The 13,823-nt window shown below is 40.2% G+C and overlaps 2 protein-coding genes across 7 annotated transcripts in view; one reads left to right on the forward strand and one right to left on the reverse strand.

Annotated features, from left to right (window-relative positions):
• Positions 1-2,852, reverse strand: part of kcnc1b (potassium voltage-gated channel, Shaw-related subfamily, member 1b) — a 12,629-nt gene extending 9,777 nt beyond the window's left edge. For 3 of the 4 annotated variants that reach the window (XM_044035726.1, XM_044035725.1, XM_044035723.1), the window contains exon 1: positions 1,336-2,852. In XM_044035726.1, coding sequence (XP_043891661.1) covers positions 1,336-1,896 — 561 coding nt within the window. In that variant the 5' untranslated portion in view covers positions 1,897-2,852. The remainder of the gene's footprint in view (positions 1-1,335) is intronic. The other variant, XM_044035724.1, reaches the window with a different exon arrangement.
• On the forward strand, positions 151-13,823 carry LOC122775662 (CD81 protein-like). 3 transcript variants are annotated; one of them, XM_044035732.1, is made up of 8 exons: positions 151-196; positions 6,049-6,163; positions 11,091-11,188; positions 11,310-11,384; positions 11,732-11,845; positions 12,007-12,105; positions 12,739-12,822; positions 12,971-13,823. In XM_044035732.1, exons 1-8 carry the CDS (start codon positions 191-193, stop codon positions 13,034-13,036), a joined length of 657 nt encoding a protein of 218 aa, XP_043891667.1. In that variant the 5' UTR covers positions 151-190; the 3' UTR covers positions 13,037-13,823. The 3 variants fall into 3 exon arrangements, with proteins under 3 accessions (XP_043891667.1, XP_043891665.1, XP_043891666.1); XM_044035730.1 differs by lacking the exon at positions 151-196 and adding an exon at positions 4,038-4,365; XM_044035731.1 differs by lacking the exon at positions 151-196 and adding an exon at positions 4,408-5,759.

Here is a 13,823-nt window from a genome sequence, read left to right on the forward strand (position 1 = left end):
TATCTCCTACTGTCAGACAGAGGAGGTTGTGAGAAATTATTTGCACATAAATGGTTTTGATGGATGAGGTTGATTTTTTCTCTCTCTGATACTCTCTCTTTGTGCAGTCACATCCCTGCTGTGGAAACCCAGAAGAGAGTAATTCCAAGGTCATCAAAAGCTTCTCAGATCCATCAGTTGTTGCCTCAACATGAAGGTACAGAGATAAATAGACAAGTGCACAATACATTCCTCTACAGTAGGGCAGCGGAATGAAAGTGCAATGTGCAAATCAAAAACACTGCGATTATTTTAATAAGATCAAATCAACAAAACAGCATCATAATCAAATTCTCTAGTGCTGCAAACATTCACTGATCCAAATATCTTTCTATTTAGATGATAAATGTCAAATCATCATGATTCAGATAAAATTAATCATGACCGGATATAAGAATAATATAGGTTTTAAAATAACCTTTAATTAATAACTATTATTAAATGACTTGGCCAATTGTTAGACATCACACAGAAACTGTATTTGACAAAGTTGTGTTTTTTGATGACGTTTGTCATGTATATAATGTTTAGTTTATAAGTCATTTGTATTTAAAATTTATGACAAATTGCATATTGTAGAGTCAGGCTCTGTAAGTTTTGTTCATCACTGACTATTTAAGTCAATCAACATTGTGTATCATTTGCAACCATGAAATGTTTATATTTTATCAAATCGGCATCACACATCGGCCAGTGGCTGCACTGATGTATAAACATCGGCATTGACTATCCCCAAATCCAGAGCTGGCCCAAGGCACAAGTGAAATAAGCAGCTGCTTGGGGCCTCCCTGATTACCATGGGAGCCCCAATAGTCAGTGGAGAAATTTATTTTTTAACATGTTAAAGAAATCTAGATATATTTAGATAGATTTAGATATCTAAATAGTGTTGAGCTCAAGTTGTTTGGTTTTATGTTGTAGTTGTAGCTGTTATAAGTTTTAAAAATCAAAGTCATTGGTTTACTAGTTGAATTGAAGTTCAGTATCACCACACTTAGTGCTTCACTTTGCACATTATTGATTTTCCTGCCTTCTAAGATTAAAATGTTATAAAAACAACATGACACAGCTATAACACAACTATAACTAATGCAATTCATAGTGTTACATTTGTATGAATAATTGTCAAGCACCGGCTCCTCTGAGGTGGTGGGAGGGGGCCCCAAAATCAAATTCAGGCTAGGGCCCCATAAAGGCTTGTTCCGGCCCTGCCCAAATCTGAAGTAAAATAGTAAGGGGAAAAAAAACATAGCTTAATACAAGTAATAATCTTATGAAGCGCAAAGCGCCACTCACCCTTGCATATTTAGAGGAGTAGGGGTCCTCAAACAGGGCCCACACATGTTTCTGCCACCGGCTCCACAGGCCCCTCCTGCTGTCAGCGGAGTCTCCCTGCGCCAGCCTCCGTGTCATCTCATCCACATCATCCTCAGCATGCTCATGCTCTGGCTCTGTGTCGTCGTTCCCCAGGTTTAACAGACCCCCCCCGCCGAAACTATCAAGGGCCTCCTCTGCCTCCCGGTGCTGGCGATATGTCATCCAGCAGCATGGCTCCACGTCAGTCTCATCAATACCCCAGAAGGCCAGTTCTTCCTCATAGAGGGGCCCGCAGACATCAGCTGGGCAGTGCAGTTTACCTGTCCTGTAGTAATTAAGGATGTGTGAAAAGACGCCAGGGTGGCGGTCGAAGAAAAACTCGTCGATCTTGGCGTCATAGTCAAAATGGTTGGGTGCATCAGGTTCGGCCAGCCAGGACAAGCGTGTGCCAGGTACAGTGCGCAGGGTGCTGCGGTATGTCTGATGTCTGATCCCTCCCACGTTTATCACAATGCGATCCGTGTCGTCGCTCAGGCCCATTGCGTCCCTTAGGCATTTCTCCAATAAGTTCCCTTCATCTCAAATATTTAAGCGCACCGTGCGACCATGCACGGCAGTGGTGACACACTCACGGAAACAATTACACCACGAAAGCAAGAACGCGCGCGGCGAGCCGTCCGTTCTCACCAACTACATGAAAGAAATCAGGATTTAAGTGACAAACACTGAGCGTCATATACTCTCTCTCTCTCGTGTCTAAACCCTGTGTTTTTCTGCACGCACCTGTCTCATACAGCTGGAGGATCACAACAGCCTCAGACTCACTCAGGAAGGTAGAGAATGAAAATCCAAAAATGCTTTGCAGCCAATGGCATTACATTCAGAATAGACGTCACATCACTGGTGTGCCCAAGATGTCGAGATAAGAGGACACACGCTGGCAGTTTCCATCCCCAGCAGCAGCAGCAGCAGCAGCAGAATAAGTCCTGCTCATTGATCGGAGCAGGTTTATGACTTTCACAGCAAGGTGACTGCGGTGGTGATGCTGGTGCTGAGCGGACAGCGCCTGTCCGGCTGCTCCTTCCCCTGATGGAGGCTGCTGCTTCAGTTCCTCCTCCTCCTCCTCCTCTTCCTCTGTTGCTGCCTACATTCACCTCCTTCACACCGACGCTCACTGGCCACACAGTCGCAGCAGCAGCAGCAGCAGCAGCTCTTTGTCTCAGCACACTCACACACAGTCACTCGCCCTTTCTCACATGCATCACGGAGAACAAACTATCAACACACCTGTACGGAAACTATTATTATTGTTATTACAGGAGATGAACAAATCCTTATAATAATAACAATAATAATAATTAAAAAAAGCAAAACCAAAACGCCCAAATTGGCTGTTATTCACACCCTGATCTTGTCGCTTCTCACATCACATGGATCATGCCCAGTGAGTGGAGGAGACTGCATTTGTTACCACGCGCTGTCAACTTCCCCAATCAGGGCTGTTCAAATTGTCATCGCTCTCGTTTAACGTCGTCGCTCGGGGGTTACGGTCGGTCAGCGGCTCTAACAGTCAGCGGGGACTCATTTATTGTGTTGATGCACAGCTCGCTCTCGCTCCCTCTCTCTCTCTCTCTCTCACACACACACACACAGGCAGGCTGCTGCGTGGAGAAGGTGTGACCCTGGAGCCGTGAGCGCCGCACGCTGATCCGCCCATATGATCAACAAGAGTCAGATCATGCAGCTTCATATAGTTTCATGATTTACGGGTTTTAGGACACCAGCCTGAGGTCAGTCTGCTGTCAACTGTCCAGACACTGAAGATGTTTTATCTAAGGGAAGAATAGAACGTTTATTTTCAGGGGCGACGAAGCGTGCTTCACTTTTTATATAGGATCTAATCATCATCATCATCATCATCGTAATCAGTCGACAGGGTCTTTGCATGTGTTTAACATAACAGCAGAGGGCGCCACTAGTCACAGCAAACACAAAAACAACTTAATTGGTCCTGTCATCTTTTGGGTTTTTTTAAGTACAGATGTAAGAGTTTTCAGTGTAGGATGTTAAGGGACAACAGCAAGAAAAAAGGAGAAAGAGGAAAGAGAATAACTGATAAGGAGCAAAGAAAGTTGTACATAAAATAAACCATGCAGTGCAATGTTGGAGCTGTTGTTTTTCTCATAAGACTGCAGCTCTGTTGCACTTTGTTCTATGAGGTGTAGAATCTGTATGACAAATTCACTCACCGACCACTTTATTAGGTACACATTGGCACCCAGTGTCGTCTTCTTCTACTGCAGCAGTCATGTGCTTCAGGGTTCAGAGATGCTCGTCTGCATTTATGAGTTTAGGACATAAAGAGTGAGTGGAGAGAGAGAAGACACGCAGTGAATGAGTAGTTTTACTGCAGGTGAAGAAGGAAACATCAGTTTCTATGGCCTATTTTATAGTTAGTTATTGCAATGACATCAAAATATTAAGGATTTGGTTCCAAACTATATGAAATCATTCATATATAAAGCAAATCTGTTAGTAAAGAGAAAAAATGTTTCCAATTAAAAAACTGTGAAACCTGCATGATAAACATTCCTAAAACTACTATGATATTTTAATCACAATTTTCTTTGAGAACTCTTCTTTCTTTCTTTCTTTCTTTCTTTCTTTCTTTCTTTCTTTCTTTCTTTCTTTCCTCAAACCACAGTTGTTCCCTCAGCCTCCCTCTGTCCTCCCGTTTCCTTCTCTCGGTGGGCTGTTCCTCGTCTCGGTTTTCACTCATGATTATAAAGGAGGAGTTTCCAGCATTGAAACACATATACCCCAGCTGGCCTCAATATAGTCTTTTGGCAGAGACTGCGTGATCCTGGACAGCCTCACAGAGTGTGTGATTTAGGAAAAAGGACGAGCTGATAGAAAAAAAATACCCCAGAAAACACAGGCAACATGGCTGTGGCTGGCTGCACGAAATGCATAAAATATATGTTATTCTTCTTTAATTTCATTTTCTGGGTGAGTTGAATGTGTTTTTAAAAATTTTTATTGTTTAAATTTTGATTTTGTGCCTTTGATGTTGAAGTGATGTAGGATAGACCATGTTTGCTCTTCCTTTTCTAGTGGCCTAACAGTTGTGAATGTACACATCTGTATTGATCTGTGCTGAAGGACATGCAGAGAGTTTCCCACGCTGCTCTGTGTGAGGCTGTTTGGTTTAGTTAGAGAGAGGAGCAGCCACAATGGACAGGCTGGTTGGATGTCCCACAGCTTTGTCAATCTCAAAGTTGGCTTCAAACTTCAGACAATATAGTAGAAAATAAATATATTGTTGATTATTTGTGACGGATATTGTGATAGTGATATGATTCATAATTTGTACGACTTTGCTACGATCAAAATCATAAAGATTTGACAAACAAAAAATGTTCTCATCTAAAGAGCAGATTCTTTTTTGCCATTGACATTTCAATCACAATTCTGCTTTAACACATTTTTTTTTTTATCAAGTAATTTGAGTTGTTCATATGTTTGAATTTGGTCGTGTTTTGTGATTAATTGTGCAGCCTGACACAGCAGTGGGGGACTCACTGCTGTTTAGAAGTCGACTCTCTCTAATTTAAAACCTCCAGGGAAGAGAATAAACAGAGCTAATGACTTTCAAGGGAGAGGAAAGAGGTTTCCCTGTGACATTTACTTTCTTCCAACTTAGTTCCCAGATTGTTCAAAAAAATCAGGAAACCCCTCATATGTCGGTGCAGTTTTTATTCAATTACTATCTATCCCTGAGATTCCCTCTGAAAACTGAGCTGTTTTCATGTCCATCGTGGTATTTCAGTAATAAGGGACTTGCCACAGTATAGCCCACTTGCCTAATGCATCTGTCTGCCTTTTAAGCTTCATTACATCCATTCAGACTTCCTGCACATGTGTCATACCCTTACTGATCACTTGTTTGTGAATTGCTTTGTGGCTCAGTCTGTTGTGAACAGTAATCTTTTTTGCACAGAGTCACCATATCCTACACCTTCTGCCTGTGATTGAGTGCTTCCTCTGTCAGTTTTGCCGCTGTCCCTATTGTGGCGACAACACTGAGCCCTCTCTTCCTCATTTTGCTATTTTTCATGTCAAGGATTCAGTTTCCTGTTTCTCGGGGAACAATGGAGTTCAGTCGTCGTACTAAAATGTGCAGATATCTTGATATAAATGTTGGCATAAGCAAGCGATTAGCAAGTGAACAACTCACAGCACTGGATGTGATCCTTCAGTAGTTATTTTCCCTCATTTGTGCATCAAGGAATGAAGAGTAGAGGAGCGATCGAGTTGCACAACAAAGTTGTTGTGTTGGCTTTAAACAACGGTGTAGAGGCATGGCAGAGCAGAGGTCACTGAGGTGTCAGGATTTCCTAAAGGTCAGTGGACAGTTCACTGCTTCACAGCAGAGCTGTAGACACAGGTGAAGAAATGTTACAGCAGAAAGGTTTGGACACGGATTAGAGCGGCTCTCTGGCATCTAAAAACAGTAGATGATGGGACTTGAAAATCTCCTAAAAATGTATAAGAGCGGGTTTGGTTTAATATTCATGGCGCCATGTTTCCTGAAATCAAATGTTTAAATTGGCTGTGAGCCTTCACAACGTCGAACCAAAGTACAGAAACATGAAAAGAGAATAATTAAAAGCTTTTTCTCTTTCGGCACAGCTGGCCGGAGGAGTGATCCTGGGAGTGGCCCTGTGGCTCCGCCATGACAGTCAAACTGGCAACCTCCTCATACTGCAGTTTGAAGGCCATCAAGCACCAGGCACATTCTATATCAGTGAGTATACACCACCCTTACTGTGAGAGCTCCCCAATTACACCAGTATTATTGTAATAAAACAAAAAAAGTGATTGTTTCCTCACACTGAGCTAATGTCAATCTTCCTCTTTGGGCTGTTTCTACATCACATGTAAATGCTACATGTCCACTGACCGCGGTGACCATAGGTTAAATATAAATTATTACAACAATACAACAAACCCTCAGGATGAAATGCTTTTATGTATTTTAAAAGATGCCATGCCACTACAATTAAAAATGTGATATTGTATAAAGGTTTCTGTTCACAAAATTGCTCACAAAAACACACAACACTTTTTTTTCTTTGTTAGCTCCTTGGTGTCATTCTTCTTCACATGACAGGAAGCGCACAGTTAACACTGTGCTGGACGCTAACTAAGTCAGTGGAGTACCTGTCTTTCAAGCTCAGCCGGGGACCTGTGAGTAATAATGTCCTAAAATAGTAGGAGCAGAACATGACCTCTAAGAAAAGATCAGGAAACAGGAAATACGTCAATCCGCAGCATGACAAGAGTGGCACAGTCGGTGCCTGCACTTCAGTGTTTTTGCTCAGCTGTCATTCCGAAACATACAGGTGCTGATTTCTGAATCGGATAAGTGTTTATTGAAAGTTCCAGCCCTGAGTTTATTTAGAGAGAGAGGGCTGATGCTCCAGACAGATGCTGAGACATGCTGTGCAGATGGGGGCTCTGCACAGCATGAGCAAAACTAACGTCCCGTGAGAAAAATAAAGTCATCATGTTGCTTAAATTTCCTGGAGGTTTGTGTGAATGCAGCACAGCAAAAGCCTTGGAGGTTAAACTGAATCCCAGAATCAGGAGAATATCCCTCAGGTTGTGCTCGGTGTAAGAACTAGAGTCATAAAACTTCATCATGTCTCCTTCACTGCCCTCAGTAGTCCAGGGATTGGCACCAAAACCTACAATACATGATATGTTTTAAACCTTTCAAATGTCCATCCTCTCAGTTTGTTGTGGTCGTGAACTTCAGTGAGCCCATTAATTTAGATGTGGGCTCCCGGTTCTCTCCCATACTTACTCCTCAGTAAGTATACAGAGCGATGGCGAGTTCATGCTTTTTATAGAGAGACCCACTTGTGATTTTAAAGGCGGTGCGAAGAGGCCCACCCAGGCAAGATCAAGGGAATGTTTCTTTTTTTTTCCCCTCCCATGAACATACGCCCTTGCATAATTCAAATAACCTTGTCCATCTGCACTTCACCACTCAAATTAGAGTTTGGAGTGGATGTTTTTAGCATGTTGGCACACCAAAGGGGTATTTATCTCGGGCTGAAAATACACAGTCTCGTCCCTCTTAACCAGTACCTCAAATCATTATTGGTGGCTGTTGTCTGTAGTCTGGTTTGGTTGGTGCGACAGTTTTTGTTACACAAGTTATATAATATATAGCCCAAATACTGTAGCTGCACATTTACATGAGTCTGTGGAGGAAGGCAAACATAATGGTGACGTGAAAGTGCATGTATGCATCTTTGTACACAGCGGGAAAGCCGTTATCCGATCTCTCCCATGCTGGTGATAATTTATTATTGATTTTATTTGTTTTTATTAAGAGAGAATTAGTTTTTGAGAACTCAGTTTGGGGTATTAGTCAGTAATAACCCTGCTTATTAAAATTCTAATCAATACTTACATTAAGCTCTGACCAATTATGAAAAAAAATAGTCAGGCTAAACATTGACCTGGCCTTGTGCCAAAATGCACCAACTGCTCTTAATCTTAATAATGAACACATTTGAATCTATTGAATGTTTTAAATTTAAAATGAGGGGCTGGTAAGATGATTGCATTGCATTGATTCTATTTTATTTCATAATGTTTATTCTGCCTTTCCTACTTCATTTCCTGTTGTTTGCTGGTTGCAGGTAAAACTAGTCTGATTCTGATGTAATTATTGTAATTCAACGTGGTAATTAGTCTTCTGTTAGATTGTGTTTGAACAAAGCCAGACCTAATTGTTTACCTGTTTCTAGTATTTATGCTAATTTAACTCACTCCCTAGTTTAGCATTATATGTGTGTACAGATATAACAGTGGCATCAACCATTTCATTAAACATTCAGCAATAGAGTGAAGATATAATATCATGTTATTTCCCATAATCACAGAACAGGGGAAACAAATGCCTTTCAGCTTTAGAGCATAATTGTATGAACAAGATGAGAAAAGGTTAACCCCCCTAAAAACAACAACAAAAATAATTGGCCTCCCATCATTGTTTATTTCACGCACATAATAAGACAAATGTAAATTGCATGGACCCCTCACTTCATATTTTATTGCACAACCATTAACAGGAATCACTTCAAACATTACGACTTCTGTAACTCGTAATGAAACTCGTGAGTCGTTTGGTCTGGAGCGAACTGCACTTGCTGTCTTAGGTTTGAATGGTTCCTTCCCCACACTGTGTTTTTCATTAGATGTTCATTAAGACCAGGACTCATAGAGGATCATTTCAGAATAGTTTTTATGAGCATTTTTAGGGGCCGTGCTAGCTGTGTGTTTTGGGTCATTATCCTGTTGGACGAACTGCGACTGAGACTGACCTCTCCGACACTAATCTTGAGATTGTCATGTGCTCTGCACAGATTCAAGGCACACCCATGCCAAATATAGTAAAGCAGCCCCAAAACATATCCAAGCCCCCTCCATGTTTGACAGTAGGTGTGATGTTAGCTTTGTAATCCTCTGCATGAACATAGAGCTGAGGTGATGATGTAAAATGTATGTAATGTACAGTATGTAAAATCTTTCCTCGCATCAGTACAAAGAATATTATCCTAGAAGCGTTGCAGCTTGGCAACATGATTTGTTTCTTTAGCAAATTTAAGTCAAATAAAATAATAATAAAAATATAAATTTTTATATTTGTCCATCTAATTGAATTTATTGGTGTCTGGCAGTGTGGAAACAGTTTGTAGCTTTTGGTTGGTTGTTAAAAATGGACGAGCAAAACAGGGAGAAGTCCAAGTCAGGCTTTTAGCTGGTCATCACCTTTCTTTTTTGCCCCTCAGGAGATTACACACACACAGACAAGGAATAAATGAACTTCCCCTGTGGTAAAATTGCCTGTCACCCTTACAGTCTCAATAGCCTTCAACACTTAAAGGGTGTTGTCATAGTAATGGAAAGCAGTGGAAATAATGTCTCCTTTGCTGCATTGCCAGGTTACTGGCACTGGAAGCCATTTCTCACTACAACAAAGAAATCAAGTCCTGAAAGAGAAGGCGAGATGGAGGAAGGGAGGGAGGGAGGGAGAGAGGGAGGGAGGAGGCCGAGCTGAAACAGAAAAGAGAAGAAAGCGAGTGATGTAAATGAAAGAAGGCCTGTGCATGATACCGTGTTTGAGGTGTTGAAGGCTCGCAGACGCAGCAGCGTCAGAGTCTCTTACTGTCTGTTCATTTCCGACCGCCGTGTCAGCCCACATTACAGGCTGCGTGTGTTTTGTTCACATTTGTGTAAGAATAGAAAACCCTGAGAATGCTCCCAGACCATCTCGCTAAAAGTGCTCACATCCTTTATTTATGTAAGAGTGCCACCAAACTACTGGGTATAAGGTCGTTTTAGGCCCCTCAATTCAGAGGGTGATATTCTGTGATATTCTTCAGTTAATTATTACTTTTAGTGTGGAAAAACAGACCGTTTTACCTCTTGAGGCTTTAAAAGTTTATTTTATTGTAGACATTTAAAGTATTTATTAGTGGTTCATTGTTCTTGAGCTTTCACTCATATCATTTGATTTCTATCATGTCAAAGAAAGATAAGTAATACCTATAGTGCTTTGGAAATGTCTAAGTTTTGTCAGTGGCTTTATGTAGATTTAGACGTCTGCTCCTGCCTCTCATTTGAACCTATATACAGTGTTTAACAAATTTATTAGACCATCTGTCATAAAATACAGAAAACATTAATATTTTAGAAATGTTTCTTATTTATTTATTATTATTTATTTGTCAAATAATGAACTGAATTAATCTTGTCAAATAATCAATTAAAGGGTAACATTCAACCTTAAAGCTCATTTTTCTGTTCAAGAATGCAAGTAAATAACTATATTTGACCTCTTAATCAATAAATAATAATGTGCTTTACTATTTTTTCCACTTTGAAAATTAATGGATAACAATAATAATCATATTTAAGCATTAAAAATGAAATTTCGAGCTTCTACATACTTTACCGTGATTTTGATAATAACCAATGCTATTGATTTACGGCAGCTGTGGCTTTGGCTTTGGGTGGGGGTCTAATATATATATGTATGTACAAAATATATGTATATATATATACATATATTCTGTATATATGTATTACAGATAGCAAGTGTCTAATCTACCAGTGTTGTTTTTGTCCTCGAAATTAAGCTCACAATACAACTAATGCAGCACAATGTTACTGTGTCCCGAGCTTCTTCTTTTTAATTTTTTATATTCTTCTATGTCTGGAGCTTTTTGTGGATAATAATAGCCAAACATACATTTTTCAGAGTAGAAATATTTTTAGAGCTCTGGTAATTATAGTCTTCTGTTTATCAGTATGATCACACAAAGATGTGCGTGTATAAGTGGGTGAGAGACTGTGTATTCACATAGTTCCCCCTGTTTCCTGGGGAAGGATAATGCTTGGGGTCTAAGGTTATTGCAGAGGGCGTGGGTTATTGGGGGGGTTGGGAGTGTCTGGAAGGCATTTCCTGGCCTGGTAGTGGCCACTTGTCTCTTTCTCTCTCTCACACACATGCATCTGGGAGCAGTTTCGGATGTCAATAATGTCATGTCATCCTTCAGGGAGGTGGAGGAACATCTGCTCTGCCCTGACACTGCTGCTCTCTGGTGGTGTTTATGAGTAAGTGACCAGCTTTCATGTTGCCTCTGTGTTTACAGGTGTGTACATACTGATTGCTGTAGGAGCTGTGATGATGCTTGTTGGCTTCCTGGGATGTTACGGTGCCATTCAGGAATCTCAGTGTTTGCTGGGGACAGTGAGTGTTTTTTTGTTTTTTTTTGCTTGGCAGGAAGTATTTTGTACATTAAAATTAAAATAACATTAACTGTATTATGTTAGAGACTTTGAAAACACTCACACTGTTTTTCTCTCTTAAGTTCTTCTTCTTTTTGGTGATCCTCTTTGCCTGTGAAGTGGCTGCAGCAATATGGGGTTTCATGAACAGGGACACAGTAAGTAATGCGCATGCACACACACCCACCCACCCACACACACACACACCTTAACCGTCACAATTAAATGACTAACTAAACCTACCTCATTCTAACCCTAAAACTAAGTCTTAACCCTCAAAAGCCCCTTTAAAGTTGTGATGTGCGGCCAAAATGTTCCCACTTTACCAAAACATCCCCACTTCCTGTGGTTTCTCTGTTTTCTTTGGTGCTCACAAACATATATACACTCACACAGCTCGCCATAGTCCTGGCTGTGTTTGATCATTGATTTTTCCCACTCCTGTTCCGGTGTGTTTGCGCTTGTGTCTCTTAACCAAAAACGTTTGACTCCCTGTTGTCCTCAGATCTCCAAAGAACTGATCAACTTCTATGACTCTGCATACATCAAGGCTGTGGATGTCTCTGGGTCTCCCAGTAAAGACGCTGCTGTCAAGGTCCTGGATGTTTTCCACAGTACGGTACTGTGCCACTTTATATGGAACTGCTATCATACTTACATACAACATTCAAATGTTTTTTTTTCTTTCTCTTGTGGAGGTGTATACACATCATGTATAGTTAAATAAAATAAACTACCTTAGATTTGAATGACTGAGTGAGAGTTGATTTTCTCTTTCAGCTCAACTGCTGTGGTAAAGGAGATGACACAGCACTCTTCAAACAAGTTGCCACGACGTTGTGTCCAGGAAAGTCTGCAGAAGATTTTCTGAAATCTCAGGTAACATGAATCCTCCTAACAAGTCCAGGCATTTCTGTCTATCACCCCATGTTATGTATATATGTAAAATAAAAAATCCACGTTTTATAGAATTATAACTTGACTGTAGCCTCCTCTTTGCCCTAGTTTGGATTGTTTAATAACAGCCTTTGAAACACTACATTTAATTGTTTTAATAAGAAGAAGCTTGACCGTCTGCAGACTGTCCAGAATTCGGCAGCTAGAGTTTTAACTCACACAGGCAATCTCCCCTATTCTAGCATCACTTCACTGGTTACCAGTTCATTTTAGAATACATTTTTAAGTCCTTGTGACTACTTTTAGAGCTTTAAATGGTCAGGCTCCTTCATACATCGCTGATCTGCTGCACCTTTACTCCCCAAGATATAAACTCAGGTCAAAGTACAAAACTAGAGGAGACCGTTCCTTCCAGGTAGCAGCACCTAGACTTTGGAATGCTTCACCGCTTTTAAAGAGCAGCTCAACGCCTGGCTTTATAAATAAGCTTTGACTTGAACGAGGGTTTGAAATCATTGTCTGTGTTCATGTTTTATGTTTAGTACTTTGACTTTACATCTGTGAAAGATGCTATATAAATTAAATGTACTTATTCACTTCCTGTCTCCTCTGCAGAGCTGTCACGATAAACTGATCGAGCTGTTTTCAGAGAAGCTTCACCTGATTGGTCTGGCTGCCTTGGTGGTTGCTGTCATCATGGTGAGCGTCAGACTGAGGATGTAGACGTATACACTTTGTTCACACAGCCGTGAAAACGCTTTTAAACCATTGCTTTTATCAGCCGTGACACTGATGCGAGTGCTGGAGTCGAGGCAGATTGAATTAGACTCTTCTGTTTCCCATTTAGATCTTTGAGATGATCTTCACCATGGTGCTCTGCTGTGGGATCCGTAACAGCCCTGGAGTGTACTAGGAGTCCAGCCAACAAGCAGCAACAGGACATGGAATTAGTTTACCATGTGCCAGCTCTTTTTTCCTTTTGATTATAACACATGTCTTGATAGATATCTCTCCTTTTTGTTTTAGATTAGAAATAACAAATTGTTGTATTTTTTTGCTAACACTTAATCTATCATCGCTCTGTTTTCTTACACACAGAAATGTCGCGTCTGTCAGAGTCTTTATTTATCATACAAACCTTCAGGAATCTTCGATATTTACAGTATGTGCGTGTGAAATGTTTTCTCTCATTGAACTTAAAGCTGTTGGATGTATAAATTGTATAAATATATAAATATGTACTACATTTGTACTGTTCAATATCTCCCCTGATTGTGTGCGTGTGTGTGTCACAGTATAATTTAAGCAGCAGGGTTTTGTGATCTAAGGTTCTGTCTTACTTTCTACTCAAACATCACGTGTTGTTTTGTGCTTCATTAACTTGTGAAATAGTCCTTTAATTGTGACTGTGCTACATTTAATCACTTGTTTTTTTATGTATATATATATATATATATATATATATATACACACACATATATATTAATGCTAAGAAATGATCGTGATGTCACTTTGCTTGTACTGCTACAACCTTTTCTTCATTTGTGATGCTTTAAGATGAAGAAAAAGGTGCCGTGTCTTCACGTTTTTAAAACAAAATTGTGACTTTATATATTCATTACTTTTAGAGGCTTCTCTATTTTCCAAAATAAGAAGTAAATAAAAAGATACAGAAAATAAACACATTTTGAGTATCAGAA

Source organism: Solea senegalensis, linkage group LG10 (assembly GCF_019176455.1).
Source record: "Solea senegalensis isolate Sse05_10M linkage group LG10, IFAPA_SoseM_1, whole genome shotgun sequence".
Taxonomy (NCBI): Eukaryota; Metazoa; Chordata; class Actinopteri; order Pleuronectiformes; family Soleidae; genus Solea; species Solea senegalensis.